At 42.2% G+C, this 19,796-nt stretch overlaps 1 protein-coding gene across 1 annotated transcript; it reads left to right on the top strand.

Moving 5' to 3' along the window:
* Positions 1–453: 453 nt before the first annotated feature.
* On the top strand, positions 454–19,168 carry NDUFA9 (NADH:ubiquinone oxidoreductase subunit A9; the record flags this gene model as incomplete). Its single annotated transcript, XM_084254973.1, has 11 exons — positions 454–502; positions 4,550–4,720; positions 5,553–5,650; positions 8,747–8,838; positions 9,869–10,010; positions 11,131–11,233; positions 12,019–12,086; positions 13,318–13,394; positions 15,759–15,854; positions 16,181–16,247; positions 18,967–19,168. 11 exons carry the CDS (start codon positions 454–456, stop codon positions 19,138–19,140), a joined length of 1,137 nt encoding a protein of 378 aa, XP_084111099.1. The 3' UTR covers positions 19,141–19,168.
* Positions 19,169–19,796: the final 628 nt, after the last annotated feature.

Raw genomic sequence — 19,796 nt, 5'->3', positions numbered from 1 at the left:
TGGGCCCTTCGCGGCCACAGGAGCTACACCTCTTCTTCCCGGGTCGCTAGGGTGCCCAGACATTTTCAGGGCGCGGCGCTGAGAGTCAGGAAAGTAGGTCCCCTTCAGCCCGGGCTCTGCCTTTCCACAGGCCCTCGACTCAGTCATGGGGGGCTCTGGACGCCAGGTGCCTGGGCACTATGACGAGCTTTCCGGTACATTCGCGATCTGAATTTCTGACCCTCACACTTTTTCCTTCCTATTCCCCTTCTTCACTTTCTGCTGCACGCCCTGTCCCTGCCGTCTCGGGCTCTTTCCCCAGCACCCGTCTCGGCCACACTTAATTCCATCCATTCCCACCCGCCTCTTTCTTTCCGGATTAGCGCCTGCGCAGACGGGCGCGGACGATCAATTTTGGCCCAACCTAGGAGCCGTAGTCGGCCGGGGAGCCGGCGTGGGGGATTGTGGGAGAAAATGGCGGCCGCCGTTCATCCCCGGGTTGTCCGAGCCCTGCCAATGTCACGTAAGTGTCACCCGAGCGGCGGCCCCCGCTTGGGATTCTGAGGCCGGGATCTAAAGTTTTGGCAGCGGCGCTGTGCTGCGTCTGTCACGCCAGCTCCCCGGGCCTCCTTGTTTTTCCAGGTCCCGAGATGCCGCTGGAGTTTCTCCTTTCCTTCCCCGTCCCCGACTCGCTGTTGATAGGGCGCCTGGGAAGGGTCTGATCAGAGAGGACGCGAACAGTGGAAAGGGAAGGGGAAAAAGTGGGGCACTTGTAATGGATCCAGAGAATCAGAGTTCTGATGTGGTTGTAAGGGTTCGGGGTTCTGAGTAATATTTTTGTGGGTGGCGGGTGTGGGGGAGGAATAGGAAAGTGGAGAGAAGATTCTTCATGGATTGACTTTATGATCTTGTTCTAACCCTTAATCCATCTCAACTTCAGATTCTCCGGGTCACAATGCACATGACAATACCACAATATCTGGGAATTTCTGAGAATGTTAAATTAAGTATTTATAAAATCACCGTTTAAGTCGAAGGCATCGCCACTGATACAGAGTGTTTAAGTCCAGGTGCTGCGGTCTGGGAAATGAGCGGTGCTCAGAGAGAGAAGAATCAGAACTTGGTGGAAAGGGAAGAAGAAAGAATACCTTAGAATTTGTCGAAGCATCGCTCATCTTCTGTTTTGAATCTGCTGTCACGTCCTTTAATTGAAAACATACATTTGCTCTTCCACTCACAAAATCGGGGATACAATTACATTTCATCATCACTTTTCATTTTTTACAAACACACCCCTTGAATCAACTTCCAAAAGTTGTATTTTTCCATAAATGTGTTTTTGACGTTACAGAATATCATTTGCTGTCAAAATTAGCTACATGTCAGAATCATTCTTAGGAGATTAATAAAATATAGAAATGGTCTCACTGTAGAGCTATGGAATCAGAGTTTTTGAGATTGGCCTCTTGTAGCTTCCATTTTACAAAGTTCCACAAGTAGTTCTGATGTTAGCTTGAGGTGAGAACCAAAAGTAACTGAAGGATCATTGCTTTATTTTCCATCATAGAGCTCCTGCATACTAGGAAAGTGCTTGGTTTACATCATTTATAGTGGACGTTTTTATAGCCATGATTTCTTTGCAAAGAAACTTGCTGGGCTTTGTTAAACTTAATTGGTGTCACATAATATATAGACTGTGAATGATAACTGCTAGTTGTTGAGTGCCTGCATACTCATATAAATACTATACCTTATTTATTTTTTATTATTATTTTTTTAAGATTTATTTATTTATACAAGCACTGGGTACAGTCAGAAGCACGGGAGGGTGAGAGAATTCACCAGAGCCAGAGGGGAGAGAAGAGCAGACAGACTGATGAAGTACACTGTTGAGCGGAGCAGTGGGTGGCAGGAGAGGTCTGCATGCCATGTGGGACCCTCACCCAGTGGCCGGGGATCGAACTGGCGCTGCAGAGGCTGCGGGCAGCTTCACAGCCCAGCGCTCAACCGCTGTGCCACCGGGGAGGCCCACTATACCTTATTTAAAGAAAAAAAAAAAAGGAACCTTCTGTGTTATCCTGTTCCTTTAGCCTCATTTTCTTTACCCCTTTACACCACATCTCATCAGAAGAATTCTTTCTACTCCTCTTACCACTTGTCTCACATTCTCTCTTTTGCCTGCTCATTTCAGGTTTATTCCCACTGCTGCAGTAAAACTCACCCTTTCTAAGACCATTTAAAACCAGCGTTTTCCAGACCCTGTAATCCTCTATTCTCATCTGTTTTACTTTTCAGCAGTATTTGATAGAGTTAACTGACCTCTCCTTGAAACATTTTATTTGGTTCTGGATGCCATTTTGTTTTTCCCCCTTTCATTCATTGGGCTGCTTTTCATTTTCTTTGTTGCTTTTTAGGCTAGTCATGAGCCTTTCCTGAGCCTAAGTTTCCTGATTTGTAAAGTGGCAATAAAAGTAGCACTAAAAAAGATAATACCTATTAAGCACTTAGAGTAATGGTGCACTTTCTAAATTTAGCTGTTATGTTACTATTTTGTTATTATGTATCTGATCTGTGATACTTGTTTTAAATATCTGGTTTCAGTCACTGATAAACTAGACTTTTTACCAATTCTATGCTTTTGGATAGGAAAAGGCAGTGAGTGACTTCTGGGCAGAGTGCCCCTGGGAAATGATGTCCAGAAAACAAACACAGCTTTTCCCTTTCTTTCCTTCGTTCCTTCCTTCTGCCCTGCCATCCTCCTACCTTTCCTTTTTCCTTCCACATCAGCTGTCCTTTTCTTCATAGATTTTCTAATGTCATTCCTATTTGTTTCTTTCAGCTTTCCCCCAGTTTACAAAACAGTGCTAAGGTCCAGAGTTTGTTGATTGGAGCTGAAGTTTTTCAGTGGTTTTCCGTTTGTTACATGAAAGTTAGGTAACTTGTTCTAAAACTCAGCTGTGGTAAGTTTCAAGGGACTTGGAAATTGGAGTATATCCAAAGGAGTTTTATATTTCTGACACATGAAGAATAGTTGATGGAATTTCAGGTGTTTAGCCTGAAGAAGAGGATACCTAGTGGGGATATAATTGGTACGCTTAAATGTAAAGGGATTAGATTTGGTCTTCATCATTACATAGAGATAAAAGCTACTGAGAAGCAGTCATCGAGCTTTCATGCAGTAGAACCTTCTAATGAATGGCTCAAACCAGAGTGGTCTGCTATAGGAAGTCGTGAGTTTCCCAGCCTTGCAGGTATTCAGACTAACACTAGGTGATCTCTTTGCCAATACTATAGAGAAGATTAAGCACTGATGCAGAACTTTGAAGGTTCCTGCTAGTAAAAAGCCCGAGTTACTGGGAAAGAAATTTGGAAGGTTTAACCGATCACTTATTAACCTATCTAAAAGTCAAAAATTCTTTTTTCAAGCATGCCACTCGTTATATCAAAACTTTTGATGATTTCTGGCACTTTTTAAAATAATGTTCTCTATTAAGTCCTCTACTTCTACTCATCATCTTTATCTTTCATATGTCACCTGTGTCATAGTTTGTTCCAGGTAAGTCTTTTGCTGTCCCCTGCATTGGACTTGTTCATTCCCTCTCTGCATTGTTACATGTGGAAATATATTCTATTACTTGTCTTTATTTTTTATTTTTTTAAGATTTATTTATTTATACAAGCACTGGGTATACAGTCAGAGAATTCAGAGCCAGAGCGGGGAACAGAAAAGGCAGGCCGAGGAAGTACACTGCTGAGGGGAGCAGCGGGTGGCAGGGGAGGTCTGCATGCCATGTGGGACCCCGCCCGGTGACCGGGGACCGGGGATCAAACTGGTGCTGCAGAGGCTGCGGGCAGCTTCGCAACCCAGCGCTCAAACACTGCGCCACTGGGGAGGTCCCTATTACTTGTCTTTAAATACATTCTCAAAGCACGATCTTCAGGAATCCTTCTTCAAGATTATCTTACTTCTCCCTGACTTGCAGTCTCTTGGCTTCTTTCACCATGGTAGTTTATAACCTCTTAACTTGGAGCTGTTTAATGTTTGTCTTTTTATTTTTTTTTAAGATTTATTTATGCATACAAGAACTGGGGTACAGGCCAGAGGTATTGGGGGGGCGGTGAGAGGATTCACCAGAGACAGAGTAGGGAACAGAACAGGCAGATTGACTGAAATACACTGCTGAGGGGAGCAGTGGGTGAGTCAGGAAAGGTCTGCTGTACCATATGGCGGATTGGGGATCGAACTTATGCTGCGGTGGCTGCGGATTGCTTCATAGGCTGTGTCTTAATCCCTTGCGCCACCAGGGAGGCCCTAATGTTTGTCTTTTTAAATGAGATTTCTCTTCCTAGGTTAATTACATCTTATAGGGCAGGGAGTTTACTTTCTAATTTGTATTATTCTCCCATGTTCTACAGATCCTTTGTTGTAGCAGCTTGTGTTTATTATTGCTGTTGACACTTAAATAAATGAAGAGTTGATAGCAAAATAGTGTTAAAAGTTTCACTATTTGTATTCATGTCACTTCTATATTGACATTGCCATTCTGTATCCCCTGGGGTTTTGCTTAAGGTTCTTCTATTGCTGCTCTCAACACGTTGGTATTCCATGGCCCACCCCAGCGCCAGCTTCACCATGCAGTCATGCCTCACGGGAAAGGTGGGCGTTCCTCAGTCAGCGGGGTTGTGGCCACTGTATTTGGAGCAACAGGCTTCCTGGGCCGATATGTAGTCAACCACCTTGGTAAGTAAAGTTCCTTGAATTCAAGATACTCTGATGCCATTTCGTAGGGTTGCTTAATGCAAAGTGCTGAGCTGTGTTTCCTTTCATTTAACAGTATTATGAGTTACTCCTCTTCTGGATTTATATAATTTTGATTTGCACACCCAGGCTTTCTATATATGATGTTAGGAAATAGGGGACTCTGAAAACCTGGTGTGACAAAATATGCCTATTGTTAAACAAAGTATCAGTCATACTAGAATTTAAATATTGTCTAAATCAGTGCCATTTAAGGTATTCATATTATGTTGACCCCTATTAAATAGGGTTGACCCCTATGAAATAGGCTTTGTTAGGGGGAAAAGGATGTCCCAAAGCAAATTCCATATAGGCTTTGTGGACTCCACCCCCACCCCAGGTCAAAGCCAAAGACACTGGGAACTCCAAATCCCATCACCACCAAAGGGAAGGTGGCTGGGACCTGAGGGTGGGGTTAAGCAGCCAGGTGGATACAAAAGGCAGACACGTGGGCTTTGGGGGCGCTCCATTTTTGGGCTCTCCGCCAGCTCGCAGCGTCCGGTCAGCTCTGAAAGTGACTTTGGGTTTCCAGGTCGTCGGATCGGGTAGGACGCATTAAAGACTTTATTTCCCTATTTTCTCCCTGAGTTGTACATTTTCCTTATTTCTTTTTCTCTTGTAAATAAACCTTTTATTAACCCTTTTGCGTGTCTGTAGTAGAGTATTCATAAGTCCCTTTAAAGCGCGTGGGTGAGGACTCACAGCCAGAAACCCGTTTAATATCGGGGTTGCTCTATAACAGCTTGACCCCTATTTCAATCTGTTCTGTTTTTAGGTCGTATGGGCTCACAGGTGATCATACCCTATCGGTGTGACCCATATGACGTCATGCACCTTCGCCCCATGGGTGACCTGGGCCAGATCATCTTTCTGGTAAGAATCTATGTGACTGATTATTGGAGCTGACAAATGTAAGTGGCCAAAGTCATTTTTAGGAGAGAGCAGCAATGTAATAAAGCAGCAGTGAGGAATCAGAATGGACTGAGCCCATCTGGAGCATTCTTCTAAATTCTGAACTAGTAGTGGGCAAACTTTCTGTATAGGGTCAGCTAATAAATATTTTAGGCTTTTCAGTTCACAGAATTTTTGTCCTGATTATTCAACTCTGTCCTTAACGGCTAGAAAGCAGCTACAGATAATATGTAAATAAAGGAGAGTGTCTGTGTTCAAATAAAACTGCCCATAGACTGCTGGCTGGATTTGCTGATGGGTTGTAGCTTGCCAGTCTCTGTTCTAAATCTCTGCTGTCCAATATGGTCAGCATGTGGGACTCTTGAAATGTGGCTATCTGAATTGGGATGTGCTATGAGTATAAAATACCCAGCAGATTTCAAGCACTAGTTAGGAAGAAAATAATATATAATGTATCATTAATTTTTTTTATATTTATTACATATTGAAATGACATTGTGTTATATGGGCTAAATAAAGCTTACTATTAAAATGAATTCCACTTTTTTTAAATCTTTGAAATGTAGCTAGTAAAAAATTCAGAATTACATGACTCATTTTTCTATTGGACAGTACTTCTATAGACAGAAAATCACAAGTAGCATGTTTTATAACTTGTTTTCTTGGCATTGACTTATTAGAACAGTCCTTCCTGATAGTCCCTGTTGATTAATTTGAAAGTTCTTCCTTTAGGCCAATAATTGCCAATGGGATGAAGCTGGGGAGATGAGGTAGTGGGGAACCTTTGAGGGAGTGATTAAAGTTCTGTGGACTCTCTTCTGGAGGCCATACTTGTTTATGAGATTAGTATCGGGGTGCTAAGTGCCCTACGAAGCACAGCACAGACCCTTTCCACAGAGCCTGCAGTGATCCTAACGAGAAACACCCTGGCCTCGATGCCTGGGCCTGCAGTGCTTACATTTTACTTTACCTGCTTTCATCAACCTGGGTGCATCTGAGTTTTCCTGCTACCCACCTTCCCCCTTTAAGAAATGTTTGGGGGCCTCCCCAGTGGCGCAGTGGTTGAGCGCTGGACTGTGAAGCTGCCCGCAGCCTCTGCAGTGCCGGTTTGATCCCCGGCCACTGGGCGAGGGTCCCACATGGCGCGCAGACCTCTCCTGCCACCCGCTACTCCCCTCAGCAGTGTACTTCGTCAGTCTGCCTGCTCTGCTCTCCCCTCTGGCTCTGGTGAATTCTCTCACCCTCCCGTGCTTCTGACTGTACCCAGTGCTTGTATAAATAAATTAAAAATTAAAAATTAAAAAAAGATTTAAAAAAAATGGTAAATACCCATAATACCTCTGCTGTTAAATCCATAAAGAAAACTTGACTTATTTTTAATGTCATTTTCATTTATACTTTACTGAATATTCACAAGCTAAGTCTACTATATAATATTTATATTGGAAATTCCTGTTTCTAAGAAGTTTTTCATTTCCAGAGTCTTATTCTCAAATATCGTCTTCTTGGCATTACACTTACAAGAGTTGAGCTTTTGTCCTGGTTCTTTGTGACTAAAGTTGATGGGTCACCTTATCGGCTTTGATTTTATCCTTAAAATTAATGTGTTTCAGAAGTGATAGGTGAGAACTCACTGGCTTGCTCATGTGCAGTTGTGGGGACTGAGACATATGCCAGATACTCCACTTGGGGGCAGGTATTAATTGAGCTTATGCTGTGTGCCCGGCTTTGAGCTCTGCTCTGAGCATGTCTAGATGAGCAAGACCGCAGGGAGCCTGACAGCCTTAACAGGATACAGACACTAATCATGTGCCATAGATGTAATAGTGTTTACGGAGGGGGAAGTACGGGGAAGGTGTAATGGGGGTGTAAGGAGGGGGGTCTTCATTTTATTATTGTTTACTTTGAGAAGGAAGGACCACCTCAGGTGTGGGGCCTTGATCCCTCTGATTTAATCTGTTTGAAACTGCTGTCTCCTCTCCCAAGCTGAGTGTGCCCTGTAGCCCTGTCCCTGGGAATCTGGTTTCCTTTGGATTCTTCCTTTCCAGGGAGCAATCTTGGGCCATCCATGCCATTTTCCGCCCCCACCCCCCCTTGACATGTTTTCTGCAAAATTTTTTTAGCTTTTTATATGTAGAGTTGCCTATTTTTCGTTGACTTTGTCATTTACTGTGCTGCAGAGCTTACTCATACCAACTCCCTGCATTGTTGTATTTTCAGATTTTGCATGGAGCTTGGAGAGATCATTTGTACACACTTAGTAAATGCCAGACAGGAATTTGCATTTTGCCCTGCTCCAGAGCTGTTATTCTCTAGTTTCTCCTGTATCCCCTCTGCATCACCAGTTGCTAACTAGTTCTTCTTCATTTTAACTTAAAAAACCCTGTGCCTTTGTCCAGGGTTATTTAACCCCAGTCACTATTTTAGACAAGTGTTACCAATCTGACTTAAGTCCTAAGCAACTGCTCAGAAATAGAATTCTACACAGAAATCTACCATTGCCTCACCCTGAGGTTTCAGCAGGTCACTTCTTTTGCAATGTTGTTTTTATGTCTTTAAAATAGAAATGACTAGATCTGGGGTTACAAAGAGAGAAGAGTTTAAAAGAAACAAGAAAGTAGTCGGAAATGCTATAACGTCAACTTAATGTTAGCCTTTAAGAAATACTTCTCTGACCGTTGCTGCTAAATAGGGAGAGTACATTTACCTCCCAAATGAGCCTTGGTTCTTTGGGTATATTTCAGGACAGGACGATAGCTACTGGATTCCTTTACCAATTCGTGAGGACCAGCTGGGTGGGCAAAAATCTGTCATTTGACTCCCTGAATAAAAAATATACTTTGATTTGTGTCTAGAAGAGTGAGAAAATCAACAAGGAGCTTGAGACCTCAGAATCATTTTTGTTGTAATAAATGGATCCTGTATGAAATGGCACTGTGTTAGGACTACAACCGATCGCCCATCTGAACCTTACTTGGGGTCAGAGGGGGTGTACCGAAGTATCTAGTGCCAGGCTGCGCCCCTCCATTTTCATCTGATTGGTGGCTGCTGTTTTAGGAATGGGACGGGAGAAATAAAGATTCCATCCGAAGGGCCGTGGAGCACAGCAACGTGGTCATCAATCTAGTTGGGCGAGAATGGGAAACCAGGTATGTCTTTGGCTCCTTTCTTCTTTGCCTAAGCTGTCCGAGGGTTCAGTAGGTATGCTTTGGGTAGCTTCCTGATGCCAGGCATTGTACTTGTGACATTTTCTGGGAGTCCCTCTGTAAGCATTAGTTGAGCAACTATTACAAACCCAGTGAACCTGCCTTTGGGGATGTAGTGGGCAGTAGGTGTGATGTGAGCAAGCAGTGCGATGTGCTGCCCACAGAAGCCAGCAGGGCCTGTGTCATCAGCTTGATGAAGGCACCCGGGTGGACCAGCACTTAAATCTGATCAGCGGGGATGAGCTTAGGAAGGAGGGTTTTGCCCGACCCACTGTTCAACAAGCTGCACATTGGTTTCCCTTTGTGGACAGTGTCTACTGATAATCTCAGATGACAGGAGTGCTGGCTGCAATGGCTCTTAGCTGTTGTCTGGGTCATTTATCAACAAATAATGTTTTGATCCTGTAGTTCCACAGCCCTTTGTTCACATTTCTCTTATTTTTCCAGCATCTATAAAAGTTTGACTTAGATTTGTCTGCGTCATCATATAATTTTAAGTTCTTTGATGACTTGGTGGATCTTAGTCAACTTTATTTCCCCTGTAGTCTTGTGCAGTATGAGTATTTAGTTACTGTGGATTCAATTGGTCACAATATTTTTTTCTTCCCTGAGGGAAGCAAAGACCCAGGAGGGGTAAGAAGTGATTCCCCTCCAACCCCCAGCACTTCTTTCCTGCCAACCCAGCCAGTACAGCCACATTCTTTAAAGGCTGCAACCCTGGGCCTTGAGGATACAGAATATTGTCTGTGCTGATTTAGTATGCCTTAAGTTATTACAATAATGACAGTGAGCAGGCCTATAAAATAAAGTAAAATAAAATATATTTTTAAAATACACAAATTTTGACTTTGGGTTAAAACCTTGCTGTTTAAATGTTTAGTATGAATTTTAATAATATATAAAAACCAGTTTATCACAGAAAACTTTGAAATCCTGAGTCATGTGTTAACTAACCCCTATTTTTTTCTTCCAGAAACTTTGATTTTGAAGACGTTTATGTCAAGATTCCACAGGCAATTGCTCAAGTGTCCAAGGAAGCTGGAATTAAAAAATTCATTCATGTTTCACATCTGAATGCTGATATTAAAAGCTCTTCTAGATACCTGAGAAATAAGGTAATAGCAAGTTGATTTGGGGAGTAGTTCACAGAGTTGGAGCTTTTGGCCCCTTTGAAACCTGAGTTGAGAAGTGTTTCTTATTGACATATTCAGATTTAAGAGATATTAGATTTGAAAGATTCAGGGGTGTGTGGGTGTGTGTGTGTGTGTGTGAGAGAGAGAGAGAGACTGGTTGTTGGTGAACTAATTGGTATTAGCTTGAGAGCAAGTGTTCAGGGCCAGAGCCTAGAATATATGTAATGACAAGTGAGCAGAACTGAGGTCCTGGGGACAGGGGCAGGAGGCATTTTTTTAAGTGGTTTGGTAAGAGGATAGAGGGGGCAAGAGATGAGGGGGCATGTGGTATTGGAATTTCTTTTTTCTGTTAAGGTAGAAGATCCTGACATTTTCTAATACTGGTGGGAAGGTGGTAATAAAGAGAGTGAGACTGAAGATAAGGGAGAAAGTGAATCAGGCAGGTTCCTGAGAAGGTAGTGGCCTGAGCACAGGGGCAGGCGGGAATGGAGGAGGACATCACTGGAACCAAGAAGCCAGCACCCAGAGAGGTCCAAGTCCTCTTGGATGTCACCCACAGTGTTGGTGCTAGTAAGGGAAGCTGGGGTAGAAAGAAAGACTGAATAAGGATCCCATGTTTTTATGGAACAAGAGGTTCATCTAGGTGTGAGTAGGTGGCAACGAATATGGCTGCTCAGCAGTTGAGATTAGGAAGATGAATGTCCATCCCACCATTCCCACTGGCTCTGTGCTGCTGCCACTTCCTTAACTGGCCTCCATTACACTCTCCTTCTAACAGGCTGCTAGATTGTGGACAAAACCAGAGAATCTGATTAGAAGGAAAAATGGAGGCTAGGAATCCTACTCTCGTTTTTCTTTTTTCTTCTTTCTGAACTTGCCTAGAATAAATATGGGAAGAAATCCAACAGCTAGAAGAGAAAGGACATCTTTTATGTGTTTGTGTGTGTGTGTGTGTGTGTGTGTAACTGAGTTTTATGAATATGATTACCTTAATCTGGAAGAAGACCAGATCTTTGAAGTACAGATTGTGTCCTGAGGGTGGAGAGAATTCAGGCTTTTTTCACTCATCTGAGAGATCTGTTTGGTTGGTTAATTATTTTAGGCTGTTGGAGAGAAAGAAGTGAGAGCTGCATTTCCAGAAGCCACCATCATAAAACCGTCGGACATCTTTGGAAGAGAGGACAGATTCCTCAATTATTTTGCAAGTATGTCTTTCTTACTTACGGAAGAGAAGTTACTGGTTAAGCAAGTTGAAATTAAACATGAGCTTGCAGTGTTCTCTGACTTGACAGATCACGGTTTTCCTCCCCTAGGTTGTTGTTGCTTAGTGAGCACAGGCCTCCCGTGCTCTGCATTGCTCTGTGTCCAGAGAAAAGCACCTTAGATTAGGGGAGGGCGTGGACTTGGGAGTGAGAGAACCGGGGTTAAATTTGGCCCTACTAGCTAGTTATAGTTAGTATATAGCTCTATAGTTTTGGTTTATGGTAAGATGTGAACCATTTCTTTTTTTTTTTTTTTTTCCAAGTTAGTAGAATGATGATCTCAGCGTCATATATATTTAGTAATGTTTCCATTTCCCACATGTTTGTGCTGCTACACTCATCACATTCTACATTCCCTTTCTTACCAGCATCTTTCCCTGCAATTCTCTGTGCTCTGGGGCTGACGTATTGGTCCCTGTGCTCCTCCTTTGAACGGGCTACAGTCTTGGGAGTGGCCACACACGGAGCGTGATAGAGCAGAACACAGCAGTCTAGCCTGTCCACAGCTTTGCCTTGTCCGCTGTATCCTTACATATTGGCCTTTTTACTTTCCATGTTATTCAAACAGCAAGTGATCCTCCTTAAAAAATTATTAGCTTCCTCAATGTCAGCCACTTTTATTTTATTATTTTTAGTATGTTAAGTGATTGTGCTAATCATTAGTACCTGCAGATTGGTGGGTCTCATGACAGCTTAGGGCTTCTAAAAAGAACTCTTTCTTCGACCAGATATTCGCTGGTTTGGTGGTGTGCCTCTTACCTCCTTGGGCTTGAAGACAGAGAAACAGCCAGTATATGTAAGTACGCTGGATGAAGGAACTTCAGCTGAACTCAGATTTAGGTGATCTGTTTTCTAGTTTTGTTCTAATCCTGTAACTGTCATTTTCTTCTTTATCAACTTGCTTCGACTAGTTGCCTCACAGTAAATCTCAGTGGTGCATGCATTCTCTGTGTCTTCACTTCTTTCATTCATAGAAAATTTATTGACCCCTTAATGTGCTAATGAACACACGTTTCATGTTACTGTGGGTATAGTGAGATTAACTAGACAGATCCATTGCTCTCTTCAAGTTGCTAACAGTCAGAGGTAGGTCAGCAAAGAAATTTCATGCAATGTGATAAGTGCTACAATACAGGAGATTTTAGGTAATTCCATCAGAGGAATTTACAAATCTAGACTTGAGGATCAGGGAAAGCCTTTCAAAGGAAATGACATCTAAGGTGAGACCTTAATGATCACTGACATTAAAGGACGAAGGCCTTTGGGGAAGTGTTCCACACAGATAGAGTATGGGCAGGGTCCAGATGTGGGGGAGCATGATGGATTCTGTATTAGGTGGATCCAGGGTTTTTCAGCTGGGCGCTATTGACATTTGTGGACAGATGATTATCTATTGTAGGGACAGTTGTAGAATGTTTCTCCTGGCCTATGGCCACTAGATGGCAGTACCCTCTTTTTACCCCCTATTGTAACAACTGAAAATGTCTCTAGGCATTTCCCAAGTGCTCCCTTGGGGACCAAAATCACCCCCAGTTGAAAACCATTGGGTCTAAAGTCTTAAAAAAAAAAAAAATTTTTTTTAAAGTAAAATGGTAGACTTTTGGTAGTTCCATATGGGTAAGCGTAATAGTTTGTGATAGCTCAGTGACAGAGCTAGGAGGAGTGGTAAGGGGGGAGTTTGGAAAGAGCGGGCAAAGGCAAGTCAGCCAGGCCTCGAGAGCCATCTGAAGACAAACATGTCCTGTTAGGTGAACTTCCAGTGTGGAGATTATTCAGCGCCTGAGAGGTAGGATTGTTTTTGTTTTTGTGGGTTTTTTCCTGTTTTTATTTTGAGAAATAGGTTCTTTAAGAAGTTTTCTGAAAACAGACAATGTTATTATTTTATCATATTTTTGTTCTTGTGATTGACGTGTGCTCCGTTCTTCTCTCCCTCTTCCCACCCTCCATCCACTCGTCCTTTTTTTCTTTCTCTCCCTGTTTGTCTTTCTCTCCACAATTACTTTAACATGTATTATCATTTCTTACAGGTTGTAGATGTGTCTAAAGGAATTATTAATGCAATTAAGGAGCCAGATGCCAAAGGAAAAACTTTTGCCTTTGTTGGGTAGGTTGTTAGCATTTGACCTTAAAATGAAAAAATCATAATGTTTTACAGCATCATTAATTTCTAATCATGTTACTAATAGCTTTATTTATTTCATGTTTACAGTCATTGTTCCACTGTATTTTTCCAGTGTGTCTCAAAGAGCTAAAGGCTAAAAGGATTAGGGAAATGAGTGAAGAGATATTAAAATGTATTATAAGTAATGGTAATTTTTAAGTTTAGCTTATGCTGAAACAAAACTATTAAGATCAACGGAATAGGACAGAAAGTCCAGGAATAGTGTCAAATATATGTAAGAATGCAGCATGTGATATGGGTGGCATTCCAAAATATAGGGCTAGAAATGGTATTATGTCTTAACCTTTCATCCATTCAAAAATATGGTGCATGTGTTTAAAAAAAGGCAATAGACAAAATATAGAAATTTATGTCACTTGTAACTTTAGAGGGGTTTTCTAAATATAAAATCAAACCAAAAAGTAAAGAAATTAATAGTTTTTTTTTTTCACCATACACAATTACAATTTTTTTTCTTTTAAAGGATTCTTAAAATTTACTCAACAACTTTCAAATACGAAATTCAGAATTCATAAACTACAGCCACTGTGCTATACATTATATTCCCATGATTAATTTTATTTTATTTTATTTTTTTTTAAATAATAAATTTTATTTTTATATTCCCCATACAATTGCAGCCCCCCCCCCCCCATTCTGACCCCAGTCCCTCCCCTCCCGCCCCCGCCCCCGCCCCCCTAAAAGTGTCTCTGGTTCATAGTTTTTTGTTGTTTTTGATTTTCACTTTCTTATAGTTATTCATTTTCCTGGTCCCTTATTTAAGTTTTCTAGATTCCTGCTATGAGTGAGACCATCCGGTAATTTTCTTTTTCTTTCTGGCTTATTTCGCTGAGCATGATCCCTTCCAGCGCCATCCATGTTGCTGCAAATCGCATGTGTTTATCTTTTTTGAATGCTGAGTAATATTCCATGGTATATATGTACCACATCTTCTTGATCCAGTCATCTATTTTTGGGCATTTGGGTTGTTTCCAAAGCTTAGCTATTGTAAACAGTGCTGCTATAAACATAGGGGTGCAGGTGCTCTTTGGAATTGATGTTTCTGTGTCCTTTGGGTAAATACCTAGGAGTGGAATTGCTGGATCATATGGAAGCTCTATGTTTAGTAGGTCCAGAAATCTCCACACAGCTCTCCACAGTGGTTGGACCAGTTTGCACTCCCACCAACAGTGCAGGAGAGTTCCTTTTTCTCCGCCAACATTTGTTGTTGCTAGTTTTTTTAATATGTGCCATTCTCACTGGTGTAAGATGGTATCTCATGGTAGTTTTGATAAGAAATCAATAGTTTTGATGAAATGAAATGTTTAAACTTTAATATGCCACAAAATACTTAAACATTAAAAAGCAAAAACAAACTTTAAAAACATTTCCAACTATGTCATTAAAATAAAAAGCAGTTTTACAAATCATTATATATAGGGACTTAATGGAGAAAAAAGATGTAAATGTCAAAAATATATGAAGAAAAAATTAATTTCTAGCGTTAAAGTAATGCTAACTAAAATATTGAGGTACCTTTTTTACCTGGCTGGGAAAATTTTGTTTGCTAATTTTTTATAACTAAACTCATTTTTGGTGAGGGAACGACTAGCATTTTATGTAAACTGATGTCACTTCTTTGGAAGGCAGTTTGGAAGTATTTAAAAGCCCTAACATTTCAAAATATACTTTGATCTACCCTCCGTCTAGAATGTATTATAAAAACATAATTATGGATAAGTACAAATAATTCCTACTTTAAGAATGTCCATTAAGGCATCATTTTATAAAAGGAAATTATTTTTAGAAACTTAAATATACCAGAACTGGGATATTGGTAAAATAGTTTATGTGCAGTGTAACATGTATAACCATAAAGCAAACTAGAACATTCAGCGACAAAATGATGTTGTGATTTAATGTTACATGAAAAAGATAGTGCAGAGTAGGATGAACTGTGTGATCTTACATTTGTAAAGAATGTGAAGGATATATATTGAGTACATTAAGTCTGTCTTTGGTAGGACTGAGTGATTTTGTGTGTATGTGCTACTATATTGATTATAATAGATATGTTTATTTTACATAAGAAAAATTTAATTTTGTTCAATTAAAAAAAGAAAGCTTGTAGGGGCCTCCTTTGGTGGCGCAGCAGTTGAGCCCTGGGCTGCGAGGCTGCCCGCAGCCTCTGAAGCGCCAGTTCGATCCCCAGCCACCAGCGAGGGTCCCACAAAAAAAAAAAAAGAAAGAAAAAGAAAGCTTGTGAGGTGCAAATAATTTGAAGAACTCTGAATTTTCTTTTTATAGGCCAAATCGATACCTCCTTTTTGACCTGGTGCAGTACATCTTTGCTGTGGCCCACAGACCTTTCCTCCCATACCCCATGCCCCATTTTGCCTATCAGTAAGTAAAGTGCTTCTTTCTGTGTCTTCTGCAAAAGAGCTAACATGAAGCTTCATTTATAATTTGGGCTCTAGGGAGTATGTCTTTTACAGTGAAGTCTCCAAAGTGACAGAGGCTGGGCTGGGTTAGCTTGGATAGAAAGGCACCTTCGCAGCTCAGGGTGCTGGGGGATGTTGTATATCTTTTCAAAAAAAAAAACCAAAAACCAGAAATGATTCAGTGAGCTCCTGCCCCCATCACAGCCTCTCTCCGTGGGGCTTTATAGGCTGGCTTGGATATTGGCAGAGAGCAGCTTGGCACTTATGTGTGTTTATTCCTTCTTCTAGGTTGATAGGACGACTGTTTGAGATGAATCCATTTGAGCCCTGGACAACGAGGGATAAGGTGGAGCGGGTGAGTCTGTGTGGATGATCCAGAAGTGACATTTGTCTGCTTGCACAGGTTATTTTCCCACTTGTCTATTATCTCTGGAGTCAGCTGCACGGAAGCCCTGGAGCCCATCCGCGCTCCTGGTCCAGGCTGTGCTTCCTCCATTTTCTTCTCTCTGACGCAATGCCTGTTTCCTTTTCTGCTGGATCATGTCATCAGCACACAGACCTGCCTTTAAAACCCCCTGCCTTGTGCCTCCATGGTGACGCAGGGGCTTGAGAGCCGCACTGTGAAGCTGTCCGCAGCCCTCTGTAGCGTGGGTTCGATCCTGGCTGGCCAGCAAGAATCCCACATGGTGCGGCAGACCTCTCCTGTCTCTCCCGCTGCTCCCTCAGCAGTGTATTTCTTCAAGTCTGCCTGTTCTGCTTCCCGCTCTGTCTCTGGTGAATCCTCTCACACTCCTGCACATCTGGCCTATACCCTGGTTCTTGTATAAAAATAAATAAAATCTTTAAAAAAAAAACCCAAAAAACTCCCTGCCTTTTTTTAAGGCAAAATTCCTCTTCTGCTCACGCCCCTGTGAGCTGCCTTGTGTCTCTTTGTGTCATAACATGTCAAAGATGCTGTCTCTACTTGTGTTGACCGTATCACTTCATTCTTTGACCCCCTCCATTCCGGCCTTTATTCCTGTCTCTCCCCTGGCAAGGTGACCTAGCATCTCCTTTCTGCCACAGCCAGTAGTCAGCTCTCTGACCTCATGTCACGCCATCCATGCGCAGCTTTTGTCAGAGGGGCCCCTTCGTTCCCTGAAACCCTGAATTTCCATCTCTCCTTTGGCCCTACTCTCTTGCTTTCCTCCTCTCATTAGGCCATCCTTTTCAGTCTCCCTGGTTCACGTGCTTCTCCCTTATCTTTGCTTGTTCGGGGGCCCGAGGACCCCATTCTCAGCCTTTTTCTACCTTTGCTCCTGTTCTTTGTACCCCTAAGAAACACACCCCCCCCACCCCACCCCCCCCCACCCCCCCGCCTGGATCTTCCTTTCTCTCACAGTCTAGAGCTCAGCTTGTACTGTCTGGTAGAATTTCCCACAGTGATGAAACTGTCCTGTAACCTGCAGTGTCCAAAATCTAGCCAGTGTCCAAAATATATGAACACCTGAAATGTGGTTCGTGTGAATGCAGAAATAACATTCAAATTTTACTTCATTGTAATTAATGTCAGTTTCAATGGGAAGCACCCTGTTTGGGGGTGACTATGCGTTGAGCAGCTCTTATCTGGGCCCTTGGCAGGTATGACTCAAGTGACTCTCAAAATACAGGACTGACTGCTTTTCTCTTTCTAGTCAACATTTTATTATGAAAATGTTTATGAAAGTATTGATTTTTTTCAACTTATGGCAAATTAGAGCAAATAATTGTCTCCACTCTAATCCAGGCAGGTCAATGAATCCTTTCTTATTAACTGACCCGTCTCCTGCCATCTCTCCTGTCCCCCGACAGCATGTTGAACCCCACAGCCCTGGCCTTTCCATCTTGCCAGCTCCTATACTGCTCTTCCTCATTGATCAATTCTTGACTGCTCTAGAAGTGTTTCTAGGGAGGGTATAAATAAAATAAGAATACCGTCCTGTCTCTACTGTTGAAGAATTATTGACCTTTTATCAATTGGAAGGAGCCAAATTTCCTTTGGACGGTGACCTAAAAGCTAAAATATAGGAAAGATAGCAAAATAGTCCTTAGGGAACAGCTGTGATTGGGGAGCAGTAGCCTTCCCTCTGACAGGCTGGCTTGGGAAACTGAGACCATTCTCAAAAGATGTCTTGTCTGTGCCCAAGTGATAGGGCAGAGGAAGTAGCTGTCACAGCTCGCTAGTATGTCCTGCACTGATGTGCCCCTTCTGTTGACACTTGGGAAAAAGTGCTGATACAGTAGCCTCAGCAGGCCTGGGTTTGATGTGGAGCCTGCTTCATAGCACCTGGCAAACGAAATGCAGACTTCTGTGGTGGGGAGGATGAAGCATTGATGCTGCACCATACGCTTGTGGTGATCTGGGGTGCTCAGAGTTCATTTTCTTCCCGTACACACAGGTAGTTTTGGTTTATTTAGGTATATAGTGAGCATTGGTCACCCAGGTTAAATGTAGACAAAGTTACTGCATTACCTCTTAAACACACAAGGAACAAATGCTAATTGTTCCCCAGCAGTTAAACAGAAAAGAGTGCCTGTGCTCAGAGAGTAGACCCAGGGAGGGCTGGAGAGGGCCCTGTCTGCTTTTGCCCCTCTTTTATTCCTGAACCCCCTTATATAGCCACCCCTGCCAAGGGTGATGGCTTGTGCTTTTCGAATTAGTTTCTGTTTAAACCTTAGATTGGCTCACTTACAGCCAGTGTTCTGTGCTCAAGGATGGTACTGGAGACCTTTGAGCTGATATTTGGTGCCCTGGCCTTTTTTCCCTTAAGCTGTTTTCCTGTAGTGCACTTTGAGTGAATTCCACACTTCCACATAGCTTTTGAAAACAATCAAGTGGTTATCGGGCCTTTGGCCTGCCTGAGTGTTTATTTATTTTTTTTAAAGATTTATTTATGCATACAAGAACTGGGGTACAGGCCGAGGTGCTGGGAGTGAGAAGATTCACCAGAGACAGAGTGGGGAGCAAAACACCTGCCTGAATGTTTGAATATGTGTCTCACTTGGTGTTCCTGGCCAGTTTTCAGTGCTCGCTGTGGTTCTTTGTTTTCTCAAAGGTTCACCTCACAGATAAGACCTTGCCTCACCTGCCTGGCTTGGAAGACCTTGGTATTCAGCCAACACCCCTGGAAGCAAAGGCCATTGAGGTGCTCCGGCGTCATCGTACTTACCGCTGGCTGTCGGCTGAAATCGAAGATGTGAAACCGGCCAAGACTGTCAACGTTCATTGAATCCTGAGTTGCTCTTGGTTTTTGGTGTCATTTGGGTCACCTGGCTACCAACCAGTGCTCTTTCGTCAGAGAATCCTGTACATAGTGAATCAGATCCTTCCATTAAAGCATCTGAGCTTAAATTCTAAAGCACCTTTTCTTTCTTGAATTATAAAATTAGAAATTCAGCCATTTAGAATTTGGGCATAATTTTCTTTCAATTAATTATTTGATTTTTTTATAAATATATGAAATTTGTTCTCTGAAATGCTAGAGAGCTTTATTTTTCCTGTTATGCCCCTTCTAACATTGTTCTGGAAGACAAGAACACCTTGCCTTGTTAATGTTAAAATACTGTGAAGACCCCAAGTGGTAGGTGATCACCTTTTAATATCCATTAATTGAGAAAACATACAGTTTCCCATAATTAGTCTGAATATTTCACAAGGTATTTTTTTTTAATTTATCTTAATGACATAAAAGTATGTGTGACAGATAGTGCAGACACATAAAAGCATTGCCTGTAGGCATGGATTCCCACACCTCTCTCCGTGACTGCAGTCCTCTGCTCAGATCTGAAATACAATGTGAGTTGTCTCTCAACTTCCCTTTAAAATCTCTACACTAAATGTAAAACATGAGAGCAGAGCTTTTCATTCATTGTCTTCATGCTGTGC

The sequence above is a fragment of the Talpa europaea genome, assembly GCF_964194135.1.
Source record: "Talpa europaea genome assembly, chromosome: 15".
Taxonomy (NCBI): domain Eukaryota; kingdom Metazoa; phylum Chordata; class Mammalia; order Eulipotyphla; family Talpidae; genus Talpa; species Talpa europaea.
Note: the sequence above shows the minus strand (reverse complement) of the source record. Positions and strands in the feature narration are given on the sequence as shown.